The sequence below is a fragment of the Myotis myotis genome, unplaced genomic scaffold (genome assembly GCF_014108235.1).
Source record: "Myotis myotis isolate mMyoMyo1 unplaced genomic scaffold, mMyoMyo1.p scaffold_m19_p_19, whole genome shotgun sequence".
Taxonomy (NCBI): Eukaryota; Metazoa; Chordata; class Mammalia; order Chiroptera; family Vespertilionidae; genus Myotis; species Myotis myotis.
In genome coordinates, this window is record NW_023416323.1 from 6,075,079 (window position 1) to 6,093,521 (window position 18,443).

The window sequence follows — 18,443 nt, forward strand, 5'->3', positions numbered from 1 at the left end:
GGGCGGGGGCAGATTGCAATGGTTGAGGGTCTCCTCAGGCCCATCCGCAGCCCTGACCACACTGTCCCTCCCACCCCTCCTGGGCGGAGGGTTCTGGCTGGGTTTCGGCCACACCCCAACCCTCGCTGGCTGCCAGGCCTGGAAGGTTTTTCCCAGAGCTCAGCACATTCCTGCCTTCTCCAGTGGCTGAGAGTGGGCAGGGGACATTTTGGAGAGCAGAGAGGAGGCCCTGAGCATTCTGGGATCTTGCCAACCTGTTCTATGGGGTCCTGCCAACCTGGTCCCTATGCCCTGATATACAGTGTAGTCAAGGGGACTGTTCCTCAGAGGGTCCACTGTGCTGGGGTGAGAGTTGAGGCTGCACAAAGGGCCTGGTGGCCTTGCCTGGCTGCACAATGGGGCAGAAGCTGCTGATGTGCACTTTGGGGGTAATCCCCAGGCTCATAGCAGCTCCAGCCTCAAGCCTGGGCTCAGAGAGCTGTGAGCATCCGAGGCAGCAGCCAGGAGGGTTCGAAGGGCATGTGGGGGTACTTGTGCTTCCTATGCCGCCCCCCAGGTCCTGGTGAGTCAGGGAAGGCTGGGGGCCGGAGGCCAGGGTATCAGGGTGAGGCCTTGGTTGGGAGTTGGGCAGGCCTGGGTTCAAATTCTAGTGCTACCGACTACCTGCTGTGGGTGGTCATGGGTGTCACCCTCTCAGAGCCCGTTTGTCTGTTATATGGGGGGACAGAACAGTGTTGCAACATCTTTGGGGTCCAGCAGAAATGGAGTTGGACCCCAGACCAGCCACTCCTGGCTGTATAGCTAAAAAGTGGGTATAATTTACCCACCTTGCACCCTTGATTCTAGGAGCAGGGCACAGTATTTAGCACAAGATAGGTGTCCCCTCAAATGGCAACTCCATTAAGCAGAGTAGTGGGGCTCCCCTGTGCCTGGTCTCACTCAGGCCAAAAGCCCCCTGACAAGGCTAGCTGTCCCCCTGATTTGTATGGATAAAAATGCAAAATATTTATAAGTAGCATTCATTCTATGCCAGATTCTTTAAAAAGTTTTGAGCCTCTTTTAACTCATCTAATCTTCACAACAAACCCATGAGGATGAGCACTTTTACTATCTGTTTTAGAAATGAAGAAATGGAGGCCCAGAGAGATGCTGTTACTTGCTGAAAGTCACATAGCCAGGCGGTGGCTGAGCTGGGAGAGGGAGTGGAAGTTTATTTTAGGGGCCCCAGGAACCAGGGGGGGCCAGGCTTGTTTCTGAAAGCCAGGAACTCATGCTGGAGGGGTGCTCAGTCTCCAAGGGGCTGTAGCTATGCAAATCCCAAGAGCAGGGGCTCATGGTGGCAGTCTCACCCCAGGCAAGGGAACACAGCTGCCTTGTGGCTCCCCACCCCCCTGGCAAGTGAATGTAGCTAGGAGGGGGGATGTTTGTTTCCCCACCCTCACCCCTGGTGATGTCATGCCTGGGCAGCCAATGGCTGGGGTCTCCCCCTTCTTCCCTCCCCATTCCTTTTCCCCCCCAGCCTGGTGCTGGGGCTGAGCAGACGAGGGACAGGAGCTGCTCTGGAGGTGTCTGGAGGCCCAGTGGTAAGAGATCAGCCAGCCAGTTCCCTTCCTGGCCAGGCTACTAAGCCTCGGGAATGGGACCCAGGGTCCTGGGAGGTGCTGGGAGGGTGCCTGGGGCTCAGGAAGCAGCGTGTTGTAGGAGTTGAAGGTACAGACTTTGAAGCCAGACCCTGGCTTCCAATCCCAACGTTCCTCTCTTTCTGGCTGTGCAGCCTCGGACAAGACACTTCACCCTTTGTGCCTCCACTTTACTTCCCTAAAAGGGGCTGCTGAAGGCCACCTCACAGGGCTGACGGGGAGATAAGTTGCTGCTTGTAGGGCAAGAATATCTGGGATAGGGCAGCGGTTTGGTCCCTGGAAGAGTGTGCTGGAGGCAGCGCTCACCTGGTGTGAGGTCATGCCCGAACTGGACTTTGTTCCTCATCCAAAGTTCCCCTTTGGTAGGAAAGAGTGCGGAGCCACCGGTGGGCAAAGGCTGGATATGAGATACTTTGAGAAGCACAGCCCGGACTCTCACTCGCTGTCAGAGACTAGTTTACAAGACTGAGCACCTACTATATTCTAAGCACCTGCAATTATCTTACCAATTTTATATATATATATATATACATATATATATATAATTGATTTTTTACAGAGAGGAAGGGAGAGGGATAGAGAGTTAGAAACATCGATGAGAGGGAAACATCAATCAGTTGCCTCCTGCACATCTCCTACTGGGGATGTGCCCACAACCAAGGTACATGCCCTTGACCGGAATCGAACCTGGGACTCTTCAGTCCACAGGCCAACGCTCTAGCCACTGAGCCAAACTGGTCAGGGCTATCTTACCAATTTTCAAAACCATTCTTATTGGCTGCATTTGACAGCTGAGAAAATCGAGGCCCTGAGAGGTGAAATACCATACCCCAGTGTTCCAACCTGAGAAGTGCGGGAGCAGGGATTGACCGAGGCAGCCACAGGCCATGCCTCCCCTCACCTCACTAGATGGCCTCAGGTTATGTCTAGGGTCCTGGATGGGCCAGGTCAATATCCCCATCCCATTACCAAGGGCACCAGATGGCTGGTAGCTAGGGAAGCTGAGGCTCCGAGTGGGGAGAATGAGGTTGTCGCCAGCCATAGGGATAAGAGGGTGCACAGGGCAAAGCTGGAGGAGTCCTCAGCAGGCCCAGCTCAGCTAAAGGGCCCAGTGGCTCTCACCCCAGCCACTCTGAAGGGCATGAGTGGCATTTTAAATGACCATCTAGGCTGTACCTTTTCCGGGGAGGTGTTGTGAGAATTTAATTATCCAGGGACGGATCTTTGCACATGGTACGTGCTCTAGAAATGGGGACTCGGAGTTCTGGAAGCTTAGGAATGTACCAGGATCGCACCAGAGGACCTGCTCAAGAAGTGGCTGCTGGCATCAGGAGGGTCCTGCCTTGCCTTCATTCACCGTGGGAGTCCCATTAGATCTTCCTCTAACGCAAGCCAGGGATGCCCAAGGAACCTCCCCACCCCTTCTTCCCTTGCCTAGTAGGATGGGCAGAGCTGGGAACAGAGTGCCCTGGGTGGGGTGGGCTTCCTTCCGGGGGCTGGGTACGTGGCTCAGGAAGGGCACAGTTGGGGCTAAATATAACCTGGGCTGGCCGCTGTCCTGGGCAGGGATGAGGGAGTAGGGTACTCTCGTGTCCCCACCCCTGCTGAGCTTCCTGTGCCAGCCTCTGGGTGTGACCTCGATGCCCTGCCTGAAGCAGGGAGCTTGTGGTCCAGGAGATCCTTTCCTCCGTCTTCACTACTTCCTACAAGGACCAGGCTTCTCCCACCCCCGACTCAGGATGCTATACTGCATCAGGGACTCAGAGTTAGCTTCTGAGACCTGAGTTCAAGTCCTGACTCTGTCACGGTGATGTCCTCTCAGCCCTCATTTACTCATCAGTAAAACGGGGTACCATGAGGCCTTGTCTATAAAGTGCCTGCCCAGCTCGGTTGGCACCACAGAGGTCCCTCTAAAAGTGCCTGTTTCTGGCACCTTCACAACCCCCACTTCCTGCCCCTGCCCTGCCCAGCCCTGCTCCTGCCCCAGCTGTTTTGCTCCTTGGGCCTCCTCCAGTGCTCAGGGCCACCAATGCTAGTTAAGGTGCAGGGTTGGGGTCAAGGGCACACATGCTAGCTGTGTGACCCCCGACCGGTCACTTACCCTCTCTGAGCCTGTTTCCAATCCTAAAACAGCCACCACGTCCAGGGTGATTACAAGGTCTATGGGTGTCAACACAGGGCCTAGTTTAGAGGAAATCCCCGATGGAAGCCAGCCCTGCTTGGAGGAGCTTGGGGCTCAGAGGAGAGTCCAGGAAAGGACACGGAGACCCAGACCCCTAACAGAGCCAGAGAGGAGCCCTCTGACTTGGTGGGGTGAGGGGGCAGCCAATGGAGTGGGCATAGCTGGAACATTGAGGGGGTCCCTGTGTCCTCCCTCCTGGCCACTGGTGGGCTATGAAGGGCCATTGTGCAGCTGGGGGTGGTGGGCAGGGGCGGAATGTGACTGGGCACAGAAGATGGGCCATTGTTTGAGGGAATGTGCCGCGTGAGGCCTGACCTTTCCCTTGGGAGTGGGGGTTGGCATGTTGGCATGCCAGGTGGGGGCTGGGGAGACAAGACCAGAGCTGGGGGGAGACAAGGGGAACATAGTATCCACTCCCCTCCCCCCAGAAGGGCTTCAGGGGAGGCTACAGACTAATCCAGCTCTGCCTCCTTCTCCCCGTGCTGTGTGACCAGAGCAAGGTTCTTGGGCTGAGGGGCTAGGGCTTTCCGTGAGGTGGACAGTAGTCTTAGCACAGGACTGGCCAAGGGTGAGCACTCGATACCCATTAGTTATTATCAGAATAAGGGGCTGGAGCTTTCAGACAAGTTCAAGTCTGTGATGAGGGCAAGTGACTCCCCTTCTCCCAGGCTCAGGTACCCTCTTCGTAATGGGCTCAATAAGGGTACTGAGCTCCTAAGGGGGTTCTGAGGTCCACAGGCAATAACCCCTGCGGAACATCTGACACAGGATCAGTGCCACAGGAAGTTCTCAGTAATAACAGCAAGTGCGCATGAAGTGGCTTCCATGTGCCTGACACTTTATATTGAGTAGCTCGTTTGACTCTCCCAACAGCCCTGCAAGGGAGGTGCTGTCAATCATGCCATTTTATAGATGAGAAAACTGAGGCACAGAGAGGTGAGGTGACTTACCCACGGGGAGTACATGGGATGGTTATAATGATTTTATAGTGCATTTGGCCCCCTTGGCCCGTTGAGGCTTTGGCCTCAGGGGTTCTGCTGTCAGGGAGGCCTAGGAGTTAGTTCTGGCTTTACTGTTTGCCGGCCAACTGTGCCCTCCTGGGTAAAGGGCTTCTGAGGCGCAGGTTCCCCACCTGTGCTATGGAGATAAAGTATTGACAGTGAAGGAAGGGCCAGGCACTCAGGAAGCAGTCCGAGGGGTTAGCTGACAGGAATGCTCATGTTTTTCTTCTTAGAGCCCCGGACCCGGGAGGGCCAAGGAGGTGACGCTGAGGTGAGCACTGGCTGACGCACATGCCCCTCCCTGCCCCTCCATGGCCTGCCTGGAGTTTCATGCCTTTGTCTCTCCTTGGCAGGCAGCAAGACCTCAGAGGAAGGGTGCGCGTCCCACAGACGACTGTGCAGCACGCCAGGCTAGGCTCCTGTTAGGAGGGGGTGCCTGTGCCCAGGCGGCGGTGAGAGGACAGCTGGGGGGGGCCCTCCTCCCCTTGATACCACCTGGACCTCACCCTCTAAGCCCAGCCTCTTCTCCTCATCCTCCCCGGCCTCAAACCTCCATCTCTGTCCCCCGCAGGCTCAGAGGCAGCTGCTCCATGCAGAACTGAAGCTGGTCCTGCAGGAGAAGGGAGAGAGGAAGCAGGAGCCTGGGGCCCAGGTGACTCCTAGCAGCGCCATGGAGGTCAGGAGCCGGAGTGCTGAGGTGAGTGCCCATAGGTCCTCCAAGGGGCACTTGTGGGGCCTACGTGGAGGGCACAGACTAGGGCAGCAAGGAAACACTTCCAGCTGTCCCTGGGCCTCAGTCTCCCTATCTATGAAATGGAAACAGTAACGGGGCATATTTTATGGGTCACTGTGAGGAAAAAATATTAACATATGTAAAGTGTTTAGCACAGAGCCCGGCACAGACTAAGATTCAAAGCAGCTAATTCATTGGTGCAGAATGGAATTATACTAACCATGAGCTAAAGAAAATGTAGCAGAAACCCTTCATCGAAAGTGGCAGGATGGTGCAAGGGTTGAGGACACAGGGTTTGGACATGTGAGTTTATTTTTTTTAATGAATATATATTTTTATTGATTTCAGAGAGGAAGGGAGAGGGAAAGACAGAAACATCAATGATGAATCATTGATCGGCTGCCTCTTGCACACCCCCTACTGGGGATCAAGCCCGCAACCCAGGCATGTGCCCCTGACCGGAATTGAACCCGGGACCCTTCAGTCCACAGGCCTACACCCTATCCACTGAGCCAAACCAGACAGGGCTGGACCATGAGTTTAAATTCCAACCCTACCACTTCAGTTGTGCAGCCCTGAACAGGTGACCTGATCTCTCTAACCCTCAGTTTTCACATTCGTGAAATGGGGCATGGTCCCCCCACTCTGAGGCTGTTGAGGACTCTCACACCCGCCATTTGCACAAGGCCTGGCACCTAGGAAGCCTCCTTTACTCTCAGCTGCTGTCACTGTTAAGTAGATAATGCACTGGCATTGACTGCATTCTACCAGGTGCCAGGCACAGAGAGGGTCCACTTTTACAGGAGCCAAGCGGGTCGAGGGGTGGCAGGCTGGGGGTGAAGTGCAAGGAGGTTACTTACTGCCTACAGAATAGTCTATGGGCTCTGAGGTCACAGTCCTCAGGTTGAGGCCCATGGCTTAACTTGCAAGTCACTTCACTTCTCTGAACCGTTGTGCCCCCCTCTGTGACTGCCCAAGCTGTGGGGAGGATGAAACGAGATCCCACACAGAAAATGCTTAGACCAGGGCCTACGGGTGGTGGTGATGGTTATCCTGCTCCCTGCCACCTTCACCACGACTCTTCTTACCCCTTCTCTGCCCAACCCTCTGGTCTCAGGGCCACGCTGTGGGGCATCTGTCCAGGCTTGCTTTCCCCTCTCTAGCCCTGGGCTCAACTCCAGTCTGCGCCAATCTGGACGCCTTGCCCAACAGAGCATCCGTTTGGATGCCTGTTGCTTCAGGTCTCAGCTCACAATCAGACTCCTTCTAGTACACCCATCTCACCCAACTTTACAGTAGGGACACGGGCCCAAGAGGGCGAAGTTCTCTCCCAGAGACACAGCAGATTGGGTTTCCAGACAGTTGTGGAACTGAGGTCTCTCACTGCCTATTCTGGGCAAGTCCAGATGTGAATCCCAGTGTGCAGCTGGGCCAGGGCCAGGTCAGCACCATTGACAGTAAATACCAGGAATGCCATGTCGCCTGTCCACCACTCATTACCCACGCACCCCCCTTTCACTGGATTCCCTCTCCCATGGGCGTTCTGCGGGTCTTGGGGTCAGAGAGTCCACAATAGGGCACAGTCTCACGCACATGCATGTTTCCAAGGAGGTCAGCCCCACGCCCGCCCCTCCATTCCATCCCACTTAAGGGTCCAGCCCATTATTTGGGAGCCCATCCTCACCCGCAACCCTGTTGGGCTGTTATTAAAGCCCCGCCCCATAGCTCCTGAGACTGTGGGTGCCCACCCACCACCACAGACACCTAGCCACACCCCTCTCCTGTACCGGTCCCTCCACCCCGCCTCTCTAACGGAGCCCCACCCCCAGAGCCCCACCCTCCCCAACCCGCCCCGCCCCACTGAGAGCATAGCCCCTGCCACTCCATCAGGCCCTCCTCGGTCGGGACTCTGGCCTCCCCCACACCGCCCCTCGCCCCGCCCCGCCCCGCCCGGGGGGATCTGGGAGAGCAGCGAGCCAGCGGAGCCCTTGAACCTTTCCGAGAGCCCCACTGAACGAGCGACCCCCGGGTTTCCTTAAAGGGGAGATGCCAGCGTGGGTGGGCCCGCACGACCAGCCTGAGCCTCGCAGAGGGACATGTGCCCTAAGGAATGGTTTAAGAGACGCGGTTAAGCGCGATGGCGAGCTCTGGGCGCGGTCTGGCGTCCGGTGGCGACCCCGCACTGCCCTCCGCAGGAGCTGAGGCGGGCGGAGTTGGTGGAAATCATCGTGGAGACGGAGGCGCAGACGGGAGTCAGCGGCATCAACGTAGCGGGCGGCGGGAAGGAAGGAATCTACATTCGCGAGCTGCGCGAGGACTCGCCGGCAGCCAGGAGCCTGAGCCTGCAGGAAGGTGGGCGGGGCGAGGCGTGGGGCGGGGCCTTTGCGCGGGGGCGGGGCCTTTGCGGGGCGGGGCCTTTGCGCGGGGGCGGGGTCAGGAATCTGCCCTGGGGCCCGAGCGCGACGGGCTACCAAGAGGCGGGGTTAAGGTCGTGGGGCGGGGCTTTGTGTTTTGGCTTTTCAGCTGCTCTTAGTGAGCTGTGGAGATTCATTGTCTCAGAGCTGCTGTTTATTGGTTTTTGATCTTTTTGTGCCTCGGTTTTCTCATCTCTATATGGGAATAATTCCAGTTCTTGCCTCATAGGGTTATTATGGAGATTAAATGAATCAGCATTTGAAAACACTTAGCACATAGCTAAGTGGCACATAGTAAGCACTATGTAAGTGCTAGTTATTGTTTTTGTTGTTTGGGCTGGAGGCGGAGTTAACGTGGAGGGGTGGAGCGGGTAGCTTAGTAAGGGATGTCTTAGGTAACATGGATGAGACGGATGTGGTTTATTCATGCAACAACTATTATTTAAGGGCCTTTTATTTCCATATAGTATTCTAGGTGCTTGGGTTACTGAAGTGAACAAAACAGATAGGGTGCTTACATTCTAGTGGAGAGAGACATATTTAAGCAAAAAAAAAAAAACCAAAGTATATAGTAAGTTAGGAGGCAATATGTGCCACAGATGCCAGGGAAGAAGCTGAATTTTTAAATAGGGTGAGCCAGGAAGGGAGGAAAGACCCGAAGGAGGTAAGGAGGTAAGCTGTGGGGCCATCTGGAAGAGCATTCCAGTGCAGACACCCCAAGCTGGGAAAGTGCCTGGCTTGTTGGAGGGAGAAAAAGGAAGCCAGTGTGGACAAAATAGTCCGTGAAGAAGGAATGAAGATGAGGCCAGAGAGGTGAGAGGGAGGGACGTTTTTAGAGGACTTTATGGGCCATGGTGAGACTTTTGATTTTAATCTGGGAGGGTTGTGAGTGGAGCATTGACTGTGTTCAACTAGCATATTAGCAGGAGACTGTAGGGGAGCAGGGTGAGAAGCAGGGAGGCCAACAAAAAGGCTACTGTGATTATCCAGGAAAGAGATGGTGATGCTTGGGGCCACAATGATGTTATTGGAGGTGAAGAGAAGGGTTTGGATTCTGGATTTATTTTGGAGGAGGAGCCTTCATGCTGGATAGGGGGTGTGGTGGAAAGGGACGGGTCAAGGAAGATGGTAGTCTTACACATGGGGAATACTGGGGCTGGGGCTTATTTGGAGGAAGACCAGAACAGTTTGGATTTGTTAAATGAGAAATGTCTCTTGAACACCAAGGGGGAGATGTGCAAGGGCAGTTGGATATATAAGTCTAGGAGGGAGGGGAGAGTGCTGGGCTGGAGAGATACACATGGGAGTTGTCAGCATATTTATGATCTTTAAACTCCTAAATCTGGATGAGCTTCCCAAAGGGGTGAGTAGAGCGTGTGGATAAAGGGGTCTAAGGTCTGAACTCTGTGTTAGTGTGTCTTTAAGAGGTCAGGAGGATGGGGAGGAACCATCCTAGGAAGCTGGAACTTGACCATTGGACTTGGCTACTCAGAGGTCACTGCCTGGGACCTTGAGAGGAACAGTTCAGGGCTCTGGGATGCGGTATCACAAGTGTGATTGCAGAAGTGGAAATAATGCAGAGAGACAACCCAGTGCATTTTGCCATTAAGATGAAGAGATAAGTGGGCAGGAGCTCCAGGTGGAGTGATGTCAAGACAGCTTTTCATATGTAAGAAACACTGGCATGTTATATGCTGATAGGAATAGTGTAGAAGAGGGGGACAAAACAATGATGGGGAGGGGGGGAGTTGCTGGAGGAATTGGCTGGAGCCAGGAGTGGGACAGTTCATTCCTCGGAACAGGTGGAGAGTGGAGTAAGTCACCACAGGAGGGGGGCGGAGGGTGACGAGTCGGGTGAAAGCTTCTGGAAGTTGTCTTCTGATTCTGTTCTTTCAGTAAAGGAAGCAGCGTCAGAGTCTGAACAGCTTCTCCCCTCAGTTGCCCATTCTCTTTCTTTGACCTGCCCCCTCTGCCAGTTCTGAGGGAAAGCAGTGGTGGCAGGTGGAGGGGAGGAGAGCAGGGAGAAGGCTTCATGGCACAGGCTGGGGAGAGCGTGATGTCAGCTGTGCTGAGGGCAGATGGAGAGGACAGGGGGGGTAGGACTTGGGCAGACACTAGCAGGCAGAATTTGAAAGGCCACGTGTAAGGTGACTGACTAGAGGGAACCTGAGCCTGCGGGGAAAAGAACCATGTCAGGAGTTTTACTTGAGCAGGGGGTGAGGTGCTGACTTCCACTGACATCCAGATCCAAAATTCCTGGTCTTGGCTCCCCAGAACTTTGCCTCTTGACTGTCCCCTTTCCCATTTCCACCCATGGAAACTTCATTCTTTTAAAAAATAGGTATTTTTTTTTTATTGACTTCAGAGAGGAAGGTAGAGGGAGAGAGAGATAGAAACATCAATGATGAGAGAGAATCATGAATCGGCTGCCTCCTGCACACCCCCTACCTGGGGATTGAGCCCGAAACCCAGGCATGTGCCCTGACCGGGATTCAAACCTCCTGGTTCATAGGTCAACATTTAACCACTGAGCCCACTGGCCAGGCATGGAAACTTCATTCTTTTCCCTCCCCTTCTCCTGCCTGATGTAGTTCCTCTCCAGACAGTCATGCCCTGTAAATGCTAGGGCCCTGGGCCCTGAACTCTGTAGACAGATGTCCCCCAAATTGGGGCATGGAAGAGAGGCATCTGTGGACTCCAATGCCCAGCCCTTTCCCCAGAACAGTTCCCTGACAATCCCATCTCCCCACTCTTCACAGCTCTACACATTTTTTTTCTAAATATATTTTTACTAGAGGCCCGGTGCATGAAAATCATGCTCTGGAGGGGTCCGTCAGCCTGGCCTGCGCCCTCTCACAGTCTGGGACCCCTGGGGGATGTCCGCCTGCCAGTTTAGGCCCTCTCACAGTCCAGGGCTCTTGCAGTTCTGGACCCCTCGCTCCTTACCACCTTCCTGCTGGGCTCCTTAGTGCTGCCATGAGCCCGACTTCTGGCTGAGCGGCGCTCCCCCTGTGGGAGCACACTGACCACCAGGGGGCAGCTCCTGCACTGAGCGTCTGCCCCCTGGTGGTCAGTGCGTGTCATAGAGACCAGTCGTTGTGCCGTTTGGTTGATTTGCATATTAGGGTTTTATTATATAGGACTAGGGGTCCAGTGTATGAATTCATGCACCTTGAAAAGAACTGTGGGCTGTGAGGCTGCGGTGTGCACAGGGGCAGGTCTCGGCCCATTCTCTGCACCCCTGCCTGGCCCCTCCCACCATGGCCCCCAGTCCCCTGTCTGCCGGCAGCCCCGCTCCCGCCCCCACTGCTCCCACACCGACCCCGCTCGCACCCACTGATGGCACGGAGCAATTTGGGCCGGTGCCAGCAGTGGGTGCAAGAGGCGGCTGCTGGTCCCGATTGCCCCTCAGGAGCAGGGGGAGATGGAGAAGCCTTGAGGGGTGATTGGGGCTGGCAGCTGCTGCTCACACTAGCTGACAGTGCCAAGCTATCCGGGCCGGTGCCAGCAGTAAGTGCGAGTGCCCGGCGGGACCACGGCATGGGGAAGCAAAGAATTTTCAGTAACCAACAGAGGCTCGCCCTGATGATAATGACCGGCACCCTGACTTGGTCTGATGACCCCGCTCACCTGCTCCACCATCCCACCACGGCTGACGCCTGCCATGTTCTGCACTGCCGCCTGCTGCTGACGCCCGCCATGTTCCGCGTTCACCCCCTGGTGGTCAGCGCACGACATAGTGACTGCTTGTTCTGTTGTTCCACCCTTCAGTCTATTTGCATATTAGGGTTTTATATATATAGATTGATCTCAGAGAGGAAGGGAGAGGGAGAAAGAAGTAGAAACATCAATGATGAGAGAGAATCATTGATCAGCTGCTTCCTGCACACCCCACACTGGGGATCAGCCTGCAACCCAGGCATATGCCCTGACTAGGAATCAAACTGTGACCTCCTGTGACACTCAACCACTGAGCCATGCCTGCCTGGCTCTCTACACATTTTTAAACCTGGCAAAAGATGAAGGGAATATTGTAACTATAAAGTAACTGTTTAAAACAGGGTCTGAAATGTGAGGAGAGGGGAATGGGAAGGCGACAGGCTGTGGTCTGAACGGGTGAGGATTTGTCCAGTGGGGAGGCGGAGCTAAGGCCGTGGGGTGGGGCTTCCTTCTTAAGCGTTCCCCAACTTCAAACAGGGAGGAGCTGCTTTGCTGCTCAATCTTGCCGTTGGGATAGGTGGGAGCCAAATTTTTGGGCGGGGCCTCGCCGCACCGGTTCCAGGGAAGGGGAGGAGCCAGGCGTGGGTGGAGCTGAGAGATGCCCACCCCTGCTCATCTCACCTGCAGGAGACCAGCTGCTGAGCGCCCGCGTGTTCTTTGAGAACTTCAAGTACGAGGACGCACTACGCCTGCTGCAATGTGCCGAGCCTTACAAGGTCTCCTTCTGCTTGAAGCGCACTGTGCCCACCGGGGACCTGGCGCTGCGGCCTGGGACCGTGTCTGGCTACGAGATCAAGGGCCCACGGGCCAAGGTGGCCAAGCTGGTACGCGTGCTTAGCCCGGCCCCAGCGCTGGACTGTCCCGGCGATCTCGTCTCTGCGCCATGAACCCTACTCCCTTACACCGCGGGCCAGCCTGGCCCTCTGTCTTGTCACTAACCCAACGCTAATCCCACCCTTTGCCTCCTGTTCTGTGACCCTAAACTCCTCCCTGGGTGGGGGACCCACCCAGAGACCAGGGCCCTCACCCACTTTGGAGAGGTGTCCTCACTCTCAGCTCCAGGTTTGCGAGGGGTCCTGGACCAGGGGATTCCAAATCAGGATTCCAGGTTTCAGCCTGACTGCTCCTCGCTTACTGCTGAGTGACCCTGGACAAGCTTCTTTTCTTCCGTAGGCCTCAGTTTCCCATCTCTAGAGTGAGGGTATTGAGGAAAATCCTGATTGAGGACCTAGAAGTCTTGGGTCCCAGTTTCCACATTCCTGTTGACTCACTGTAAGATTCTAAATGAATATCTTCGCCTTCAAGGGCAGTATGGTGAAATGACAGGCAGGAAGTGGGGATGGTGTTTGGGGAACAAAATGTTGAATCCATCACATCCCCAGCCTGGTACACCACCAGGTGGGGCTCCCCCTGTCCACCTTAGGCCTCACTGTCCCACTGCCTCCCGCCTCTCTCCTCTCTCCCCAGAACATCCAGAGTCTGTCCCCTGTGAAGAAGAAGAAGATGGTGGTGCCTGGGGCCCTGGGGGCCCCTGCAGATCTGGCCCCCGTTGACGTCGAATTCTCCTTCCCCAAGTTCTCCCGTCTGCGTCGGGGCCTCAAAGCCGAGGCTGTCAAGGGTCCTGTCCCAGCTGCTCCCACCCGCCGGCGCCTCCAGCTGCCGCAGCTGCGTGTCCGGGAAGTGGCCGAAGAGGCCCAGGTAGCTCGGCTGGCTGCCGCTGCTCCTCCCCCCAGAAAAGCCAAGGCGGAGGCCGAGGTGGCAGCAGGGGCCCGTTTCACAGCGCCCCAGCTGGAGCTGGTTGGGCCTGGGTTGCCAAGCACAGAGGTGGGCGTCCCCCAAGTCCCAGCCCCGAAGGGACTGGGGAAGGAGGCCCCCGCAGTAGAAGCAGCCACTGGCTTTGCCCTACACCTGCCAACCTTGGGGCTTGGAGCCCCCGCTGCACCTGCTGTGGAGCCTGTGGCTGTAGGGATTCAGGTTCCCCAAGTGGAGCTGCCCACCTTGCCCTCGCTACCCAGTCTGCCCACACTCCCTTGTCTGGAGACGCGGGAAGGGGCTCCGGCAGCACTGACGGTGCCCACCCTGGACGTAGCAGTTCCTACTGTGGGGGTGGACTTGGCTTTGCCAGGTGCGGAGATGGAGTCCCAAGAAGAGGTGCCGGAGGTGGCCCTGAAGATGCCCGGCTTCAGTTTCCCCCGCTTTGGGGCCCGAGCAAAGGAAGTAGCTGAGGTCAAGGTGGCCAAGGGCAGCCCTGAGGTCAGGGTGAAGGGGCCCAGACTTCGAATGCCCACCTTCGGGCTTTCTCTCTTGGAGGCCCGGCCCACTGCCCCCGAAGCCGTTGTTGAGAGCAAGCTGAAGCTGCCCACCATCAAGATGCCCTCCTTTGGCATTGGGGTCTCGGCACCTGAGGTCAAGGGGCCTGCCGTGAAGCTCCCCAAGGCCCCTGAGGTCAAGCTCCCAAAAGTGCCAGAGGCAGCCCTTCCAGAAGTGCAACTCCCAGAGGTGGCCCTTCCGAAAGTGTCTGAGATGGAGCTCCCAAAGGTGCCCGAGATGGCGGTGCCCGAGGTGCGACTCCCAGAGGTGGCACTTCCGAAAGTGTCTGAGATGAAGCTTCCAAAGGTGCCCGAGATGGCGGTGCCCGAGGTGCGACTGCCAGAGGTGGCACTTCCCAAAGTGTCTGAGATGAAACTCCCAAAGGTGCCCGAGATGGCGGTGCCCGAGGTGCGACTGCCAGAGGTGGCACTTCCGAAAGTGTCTGAGATGAAACTCCCAAAGGTGCCTGAGATGGCAGTGCCCGAGATGCAGCTCCCAGAGGTGGCACTTCCGAAAGTCTCAGAGATGAAACTCCCAAAAGTGCCCGAGATGGCGGTGCCCGAGGTGCGACTCCCAGAGGTGGCACTTCCGAAAGTGTCTGAGATGAAACTCCCAAAGGTGCCCGAGATGGCGGTGCCCGAGGTGCGACTGCCAGAAGTGCAGCTGCCAAAGGTGTCAGAGATCCGGCTGCCGGAAATGCAAGCGCCAAAGGTGCCAGATGTGCAGCTTCTGAAGGCACCTGAGATGAAGCTGCCCAAGGCTCCAGAAGCGCAGCTAAAAGCTGCCAGGGCAGAGAAGGCAGAGGGGGTGGAATTTGGCTTCAAGATGCCCAAGATGACCATGCCCAAATTCGGGAGGGCAGGGTCCCCGTCACGAAGCAAGTCAGGCGAGGCAGGGGCTGAGGTCTCAGGGAAACTGGTGACGCTTCCCTGTCTACAGCCAGAGGTGGACAGCGAGGCTCATGTGGGCGTCCCCTCTCTCACACTGCCCTCCGTGGAGCTAGACCTGCCAAGAGTACTCAGCTTGGAGGGGCAGGTTCCAGTGGCTGACGTGGGCAAGGTGGAGCGAGCAGAAGGCAAGGCAGCACAGGCAGAGGGCAAGGTGGAATGGGCAGAGGGCAAGGTGGCAGCGGGGGTTGGGGAAGTGGCCTTCCGGATGCCCTCTGTTGAGATCGTCACTCCACAGCTGCCCACAGTGGAAGTCGAGGAAGGGAGGGTAGAGATGATGGAGATGAAAGTCAAACCCACCTCCAAGTTCTCCCTGTCCAAGTTCGGACTCTCGGGGCCAAAGGTGGCCAAGGCAGAGGCTGAGGGCGCTGGGCGAGCCACCAAGCTGAAGGCATCCAAGTTCGCCATCTCACTCCCCAAGGCTCGGGTGGGGACTGAGGTTGAAGCGAAAGGGGTCGGGGAGGCAGGCCTGCTACCCGCTCTCGATCTGTCCATTCCGCAGCTCAGCCTGGATGCCCATCTGCCCACAGGCAAGGTGGAGGCGGCAGGGGCCGATTTCAAGCTCAAGGGTCCGAGGTTCACCCTGCCCAAGTTTGGGGTCAGAGTCCGGGACACTGAGGCTGGAGAACTAGTGCCAGGGGTGTCCGAGTTGGAGGGCAAGGGCTGGGGTTGGGATGGGAGGGTGAAGATGCCCAAACTGAAGATGCCCTCCTTTGGGCTGGCTCGGGGGAAGGAGGTAGAAATCCAGGGTGGGCGTGTTAGCCCGGGAGAAAAGGCAGAATTGATGGTCGGGCAGCTTAAGATCCCTGAGGTGGAACTGGCCACTCTGGGGGCCCAGGAGGAAGTGGGGGCAGAGGGGGCGGTGGCTGTCAGTGGAGCACGGCTATCAGGCCTGCAGGTGTCCACAACCAGGCAGGCAGGCACTGAGGGCCAGGAGGGGGTGCGAAGGATGCCCCTGGGCATCTCTCTGCCTCAGGTGGAGCTGACCAGATTTGGTGAGGCTGGCCTGGGTGCCACCTCGGGGCAGCAGGCTGAGAGTGCAGCCCCTTCAGCAGAGGGCACAGCAGGCTACAGGGTCCAGGTGCCTCAGGTGACCTTGTCTCTGCCTGAAGCCAAGGGAGAGGATGGTGAGCTGTTGGTGGGAGAGGGCGTCTTCAAGATGCCCACTGTGACCGTGCCCCAGCTTGAGCTGGATGTGGGGCTGAGCCGAGAAGTGCAGGTGGGTGAGGCAGCCACAGATGAGGGTGGGCTGAGGCTAAAGATGCCCACATTGGGGGCCAGAGCTGGGGCTGGGGTCGGGGGACCTGGAGACCAGCCCCCAGGGGCCGAACGATCCTTCCACCTTTCACTGCCCAACCTGGAGCTCTCGCCTCCTGCCATGGGCAGCCACGCTGAGTACCAGGTGGTAGAGGGTGAGGGAGACGCTGGACACAAGCTCAAGGTTCGGCTGCCCCGGTTTGGCCTGGTGCGGGCCAAGGAGGGGGTTGAGGAGGGCGAGAAGGCCAAGAGCCCGAAACTCAGGCTGCCCCGTGTGGGCTTCAGCCAGAGCGAGGCTGTTGCTGGGGAAAGCTCCCCCAGCCCTGAGGAGGATGATGATGAGGAGGAGGAGGGCAGCAGGGAAGGCGCTTCTGGTCGCCGTGGCCGTCTACGAGTTCGCTTGCCTCGAGTGGGCCTGGCTACTTCTTCCAAGGCCTCTCGGGGGCAGGAGGGCGAGGCAGCCTCCAAGTCCCCTGGTGGGGAGAAGTCCCCCAAGTTCCGGTTCCCCAGGGTGTCCCTAAGCCCCAAGGCCCGGAGTGGGAGCAGGGACCGCGAAGAGGGTGGATTCCGGGTCCGACTGCCCAGCGTGGGGTTTTCGGAGACAGGAGCTCCAGGCCCCACCAGGATGGAGGGGACTCAGACTGCTGTCATCTGAAGCCCCAGGACAGAGGGAGACTTCCCTCCTGTCTTCCCCTCCCCACCCCTTTTGTGTGTGAGTTAACCAGCACTAACCCTCAGAGGGCCAGGAGCCGCGGAGGCCTCCTGCCTGGCTCATTGGCAAGAGTGTATCTTGCCAAGCCATGTGAATAAATAATCCAGAGGTAGCCTTGTGTCTGGCCTTCTCTGTGTATTGGGAGGGGGTGTGTGTGTGTGTGTGCGCAGGGGAGGGGGGGGTGTAGGGGAGGGTGCAGAGAAAAGAATCCCAGAGAAGGAAGGAAGGGGGACATGATCCTGGGCTGAAGGAGCCTGTGTAGGCAGACACAGGCCACCTCTGGTCTGAGGAGAGTCAGGGAGGCCTTGGGATGGGCGTAGTGGGAGGGGGGCCTGTCCTAGCCCTTCAGAAATCCCAGGGGCCCCTGAGCAGGACTCTGGGAAGTTCCCCAGCAGAGCATAGCAGCAGGACTCCTCTGCTGGGGACTCCGCCTGCCCTGGGGAACCCCGCACTGGCCAGGACAACCCCAGGGGCCCTAAGAGAGCAGACTGATTGCTACCCACCTGCCCTCTGCTGGCCACTTCACCAACAACAGCGCCTCTGCATCCTGCTGTGCCTTTTCCGTCTGGCTGGTTTGACAGCCTGGTCCACCCGGCCCCACCCAGGAAGGCCTCTCCTGGCCTCTCCAAGCTCCTGGGTTCAGAGCCTCCACTCAAGACATTTGGTTGCCTCCTAGGACTAAGTCCTAGGGGCTCAATCTCGGCTCCCAGGGACCCAACCTCACTCTGGATTTATGCCCCTAAGCTCCTGCCAGGGCCTACAGACACCCTCCCCCCATCTCTCTGCCATGCCCCAGACTAGTAGGAAGACCTGTTTTCCCATTCCAAATCTCCCCCTGATGCCCCCATACCCACTCCTCCACTCTATTCCCATCCCAGAGGATGAAGGGCCATGCCCTTGAGTTGTCACAGACCCTCCACTTACTCCAGTACCTTCTCCCTTCAAGCCTTCCCCCCTCAGGTCACTACCCTGTCTCATGCTTTCTCTTTGTCTCCACCAAACATGCAGGGGTTATCTGCCCTCATGGCACCCACACCCCTTGACCAGCTCAGCTCTGTAGCATGTGGGGTTTTCCTCCAACAATGGCTACCCCGTCCAGTGTCTGAAGTGACTTCTCTGTGATCACACTAAGGGCTTCCTCTGTCTCCCTTGTCCTGACTTCTCAGGCCCCTTCCTCCTTCCTGAACACTCTCCTCTCTTCTCCACTCCTCTCTCTCCTTGTGCCCTTTGGGCTCATCCACTCCCACACCCATCCTAGGCCCGTCACCCTCCCGGAGGCTTCTGCTCCTCACCTCTGGGTGACAGTTCCCAAATTCTTTCCTGGGTGCATGAGGGGATCCACTGGCCTCCACATGCCTCCCCTGGACATCTCCTGAGCACTTGGAGGATGTGTGGGGTAGTGGTTCAGAGCTTGGCTCTAGAGCCAGACTTCTCAAGGTCAAAGCCTATCTCTGGCACCCAACTTTTTTTTTTCAATTAAATGGAGCTATTAAAATGTATGGTGTGCCCAGCCAGCATGGCTCAGTG

At 57.1% G+C, this 18,443-nt stretch overlaps 1 protein-coding gene across 1 annotated transcript; it reads left to right on the plus strand.

Moving 5' to 3' along the window:
* The first annotated feature begins 1,521 nt into the window (after positions 1-1,521).
* On the plus strand, positions 1,522-17,020 carry PRX (periaxin). Its single transcript, XM_036346503.1, has 7 exons — positions 1,522-1,583; positions 5,057-5,094; positions 5,177-5,275; positions 5,395-5,520; positions 7,752-7,908; positions 12,318-12,514; positions 13,158-17,020. Exons 4-7 carry the CDS (start codon positions 5,494-5,496, stop codon positions 16,857-16,859), a joined length of 4,083 nt encoding a protein of 1,360 aa, XP_036202396.1. The 5' UTR covers positions 1,522-1,583; positions 5,057-5,094; positions 5,177-5,275; positions 5,395-5,493; the 3' UTR covers positions 16,860-17,020.
* The last annotated feature ends 1,423 nt before the right edge of the window (positions 17,021-18,443 follow it).

What these genes read in the sequence shown, in the direction of transcription:
- PRX (XM_036346503.1), top strand. Translation starts at nt 5,494, where the DNA reads ATGGAGGTCAGGAGCCGGAGTGCTGAG. An exon ending in TCAGGAGCCGGAGTGCTGAG is followed by an intron (nt 5,521 to 7,751) that starts GTGAGTGCCCAT and finishes TGCCCTCCGCAG; the next exon opens with GAGCTGAGGCGGGCGGAGTT. An exon ending in GAGCCTGAGCCTGCAGGAAG is followed by an intron (nt 7,909 to 12,317) that starts GTGGGCGGGGCG and finishes TCTCACCTGCAG; the next exon opens with GAGACCAGCTGCTGAGCGCC.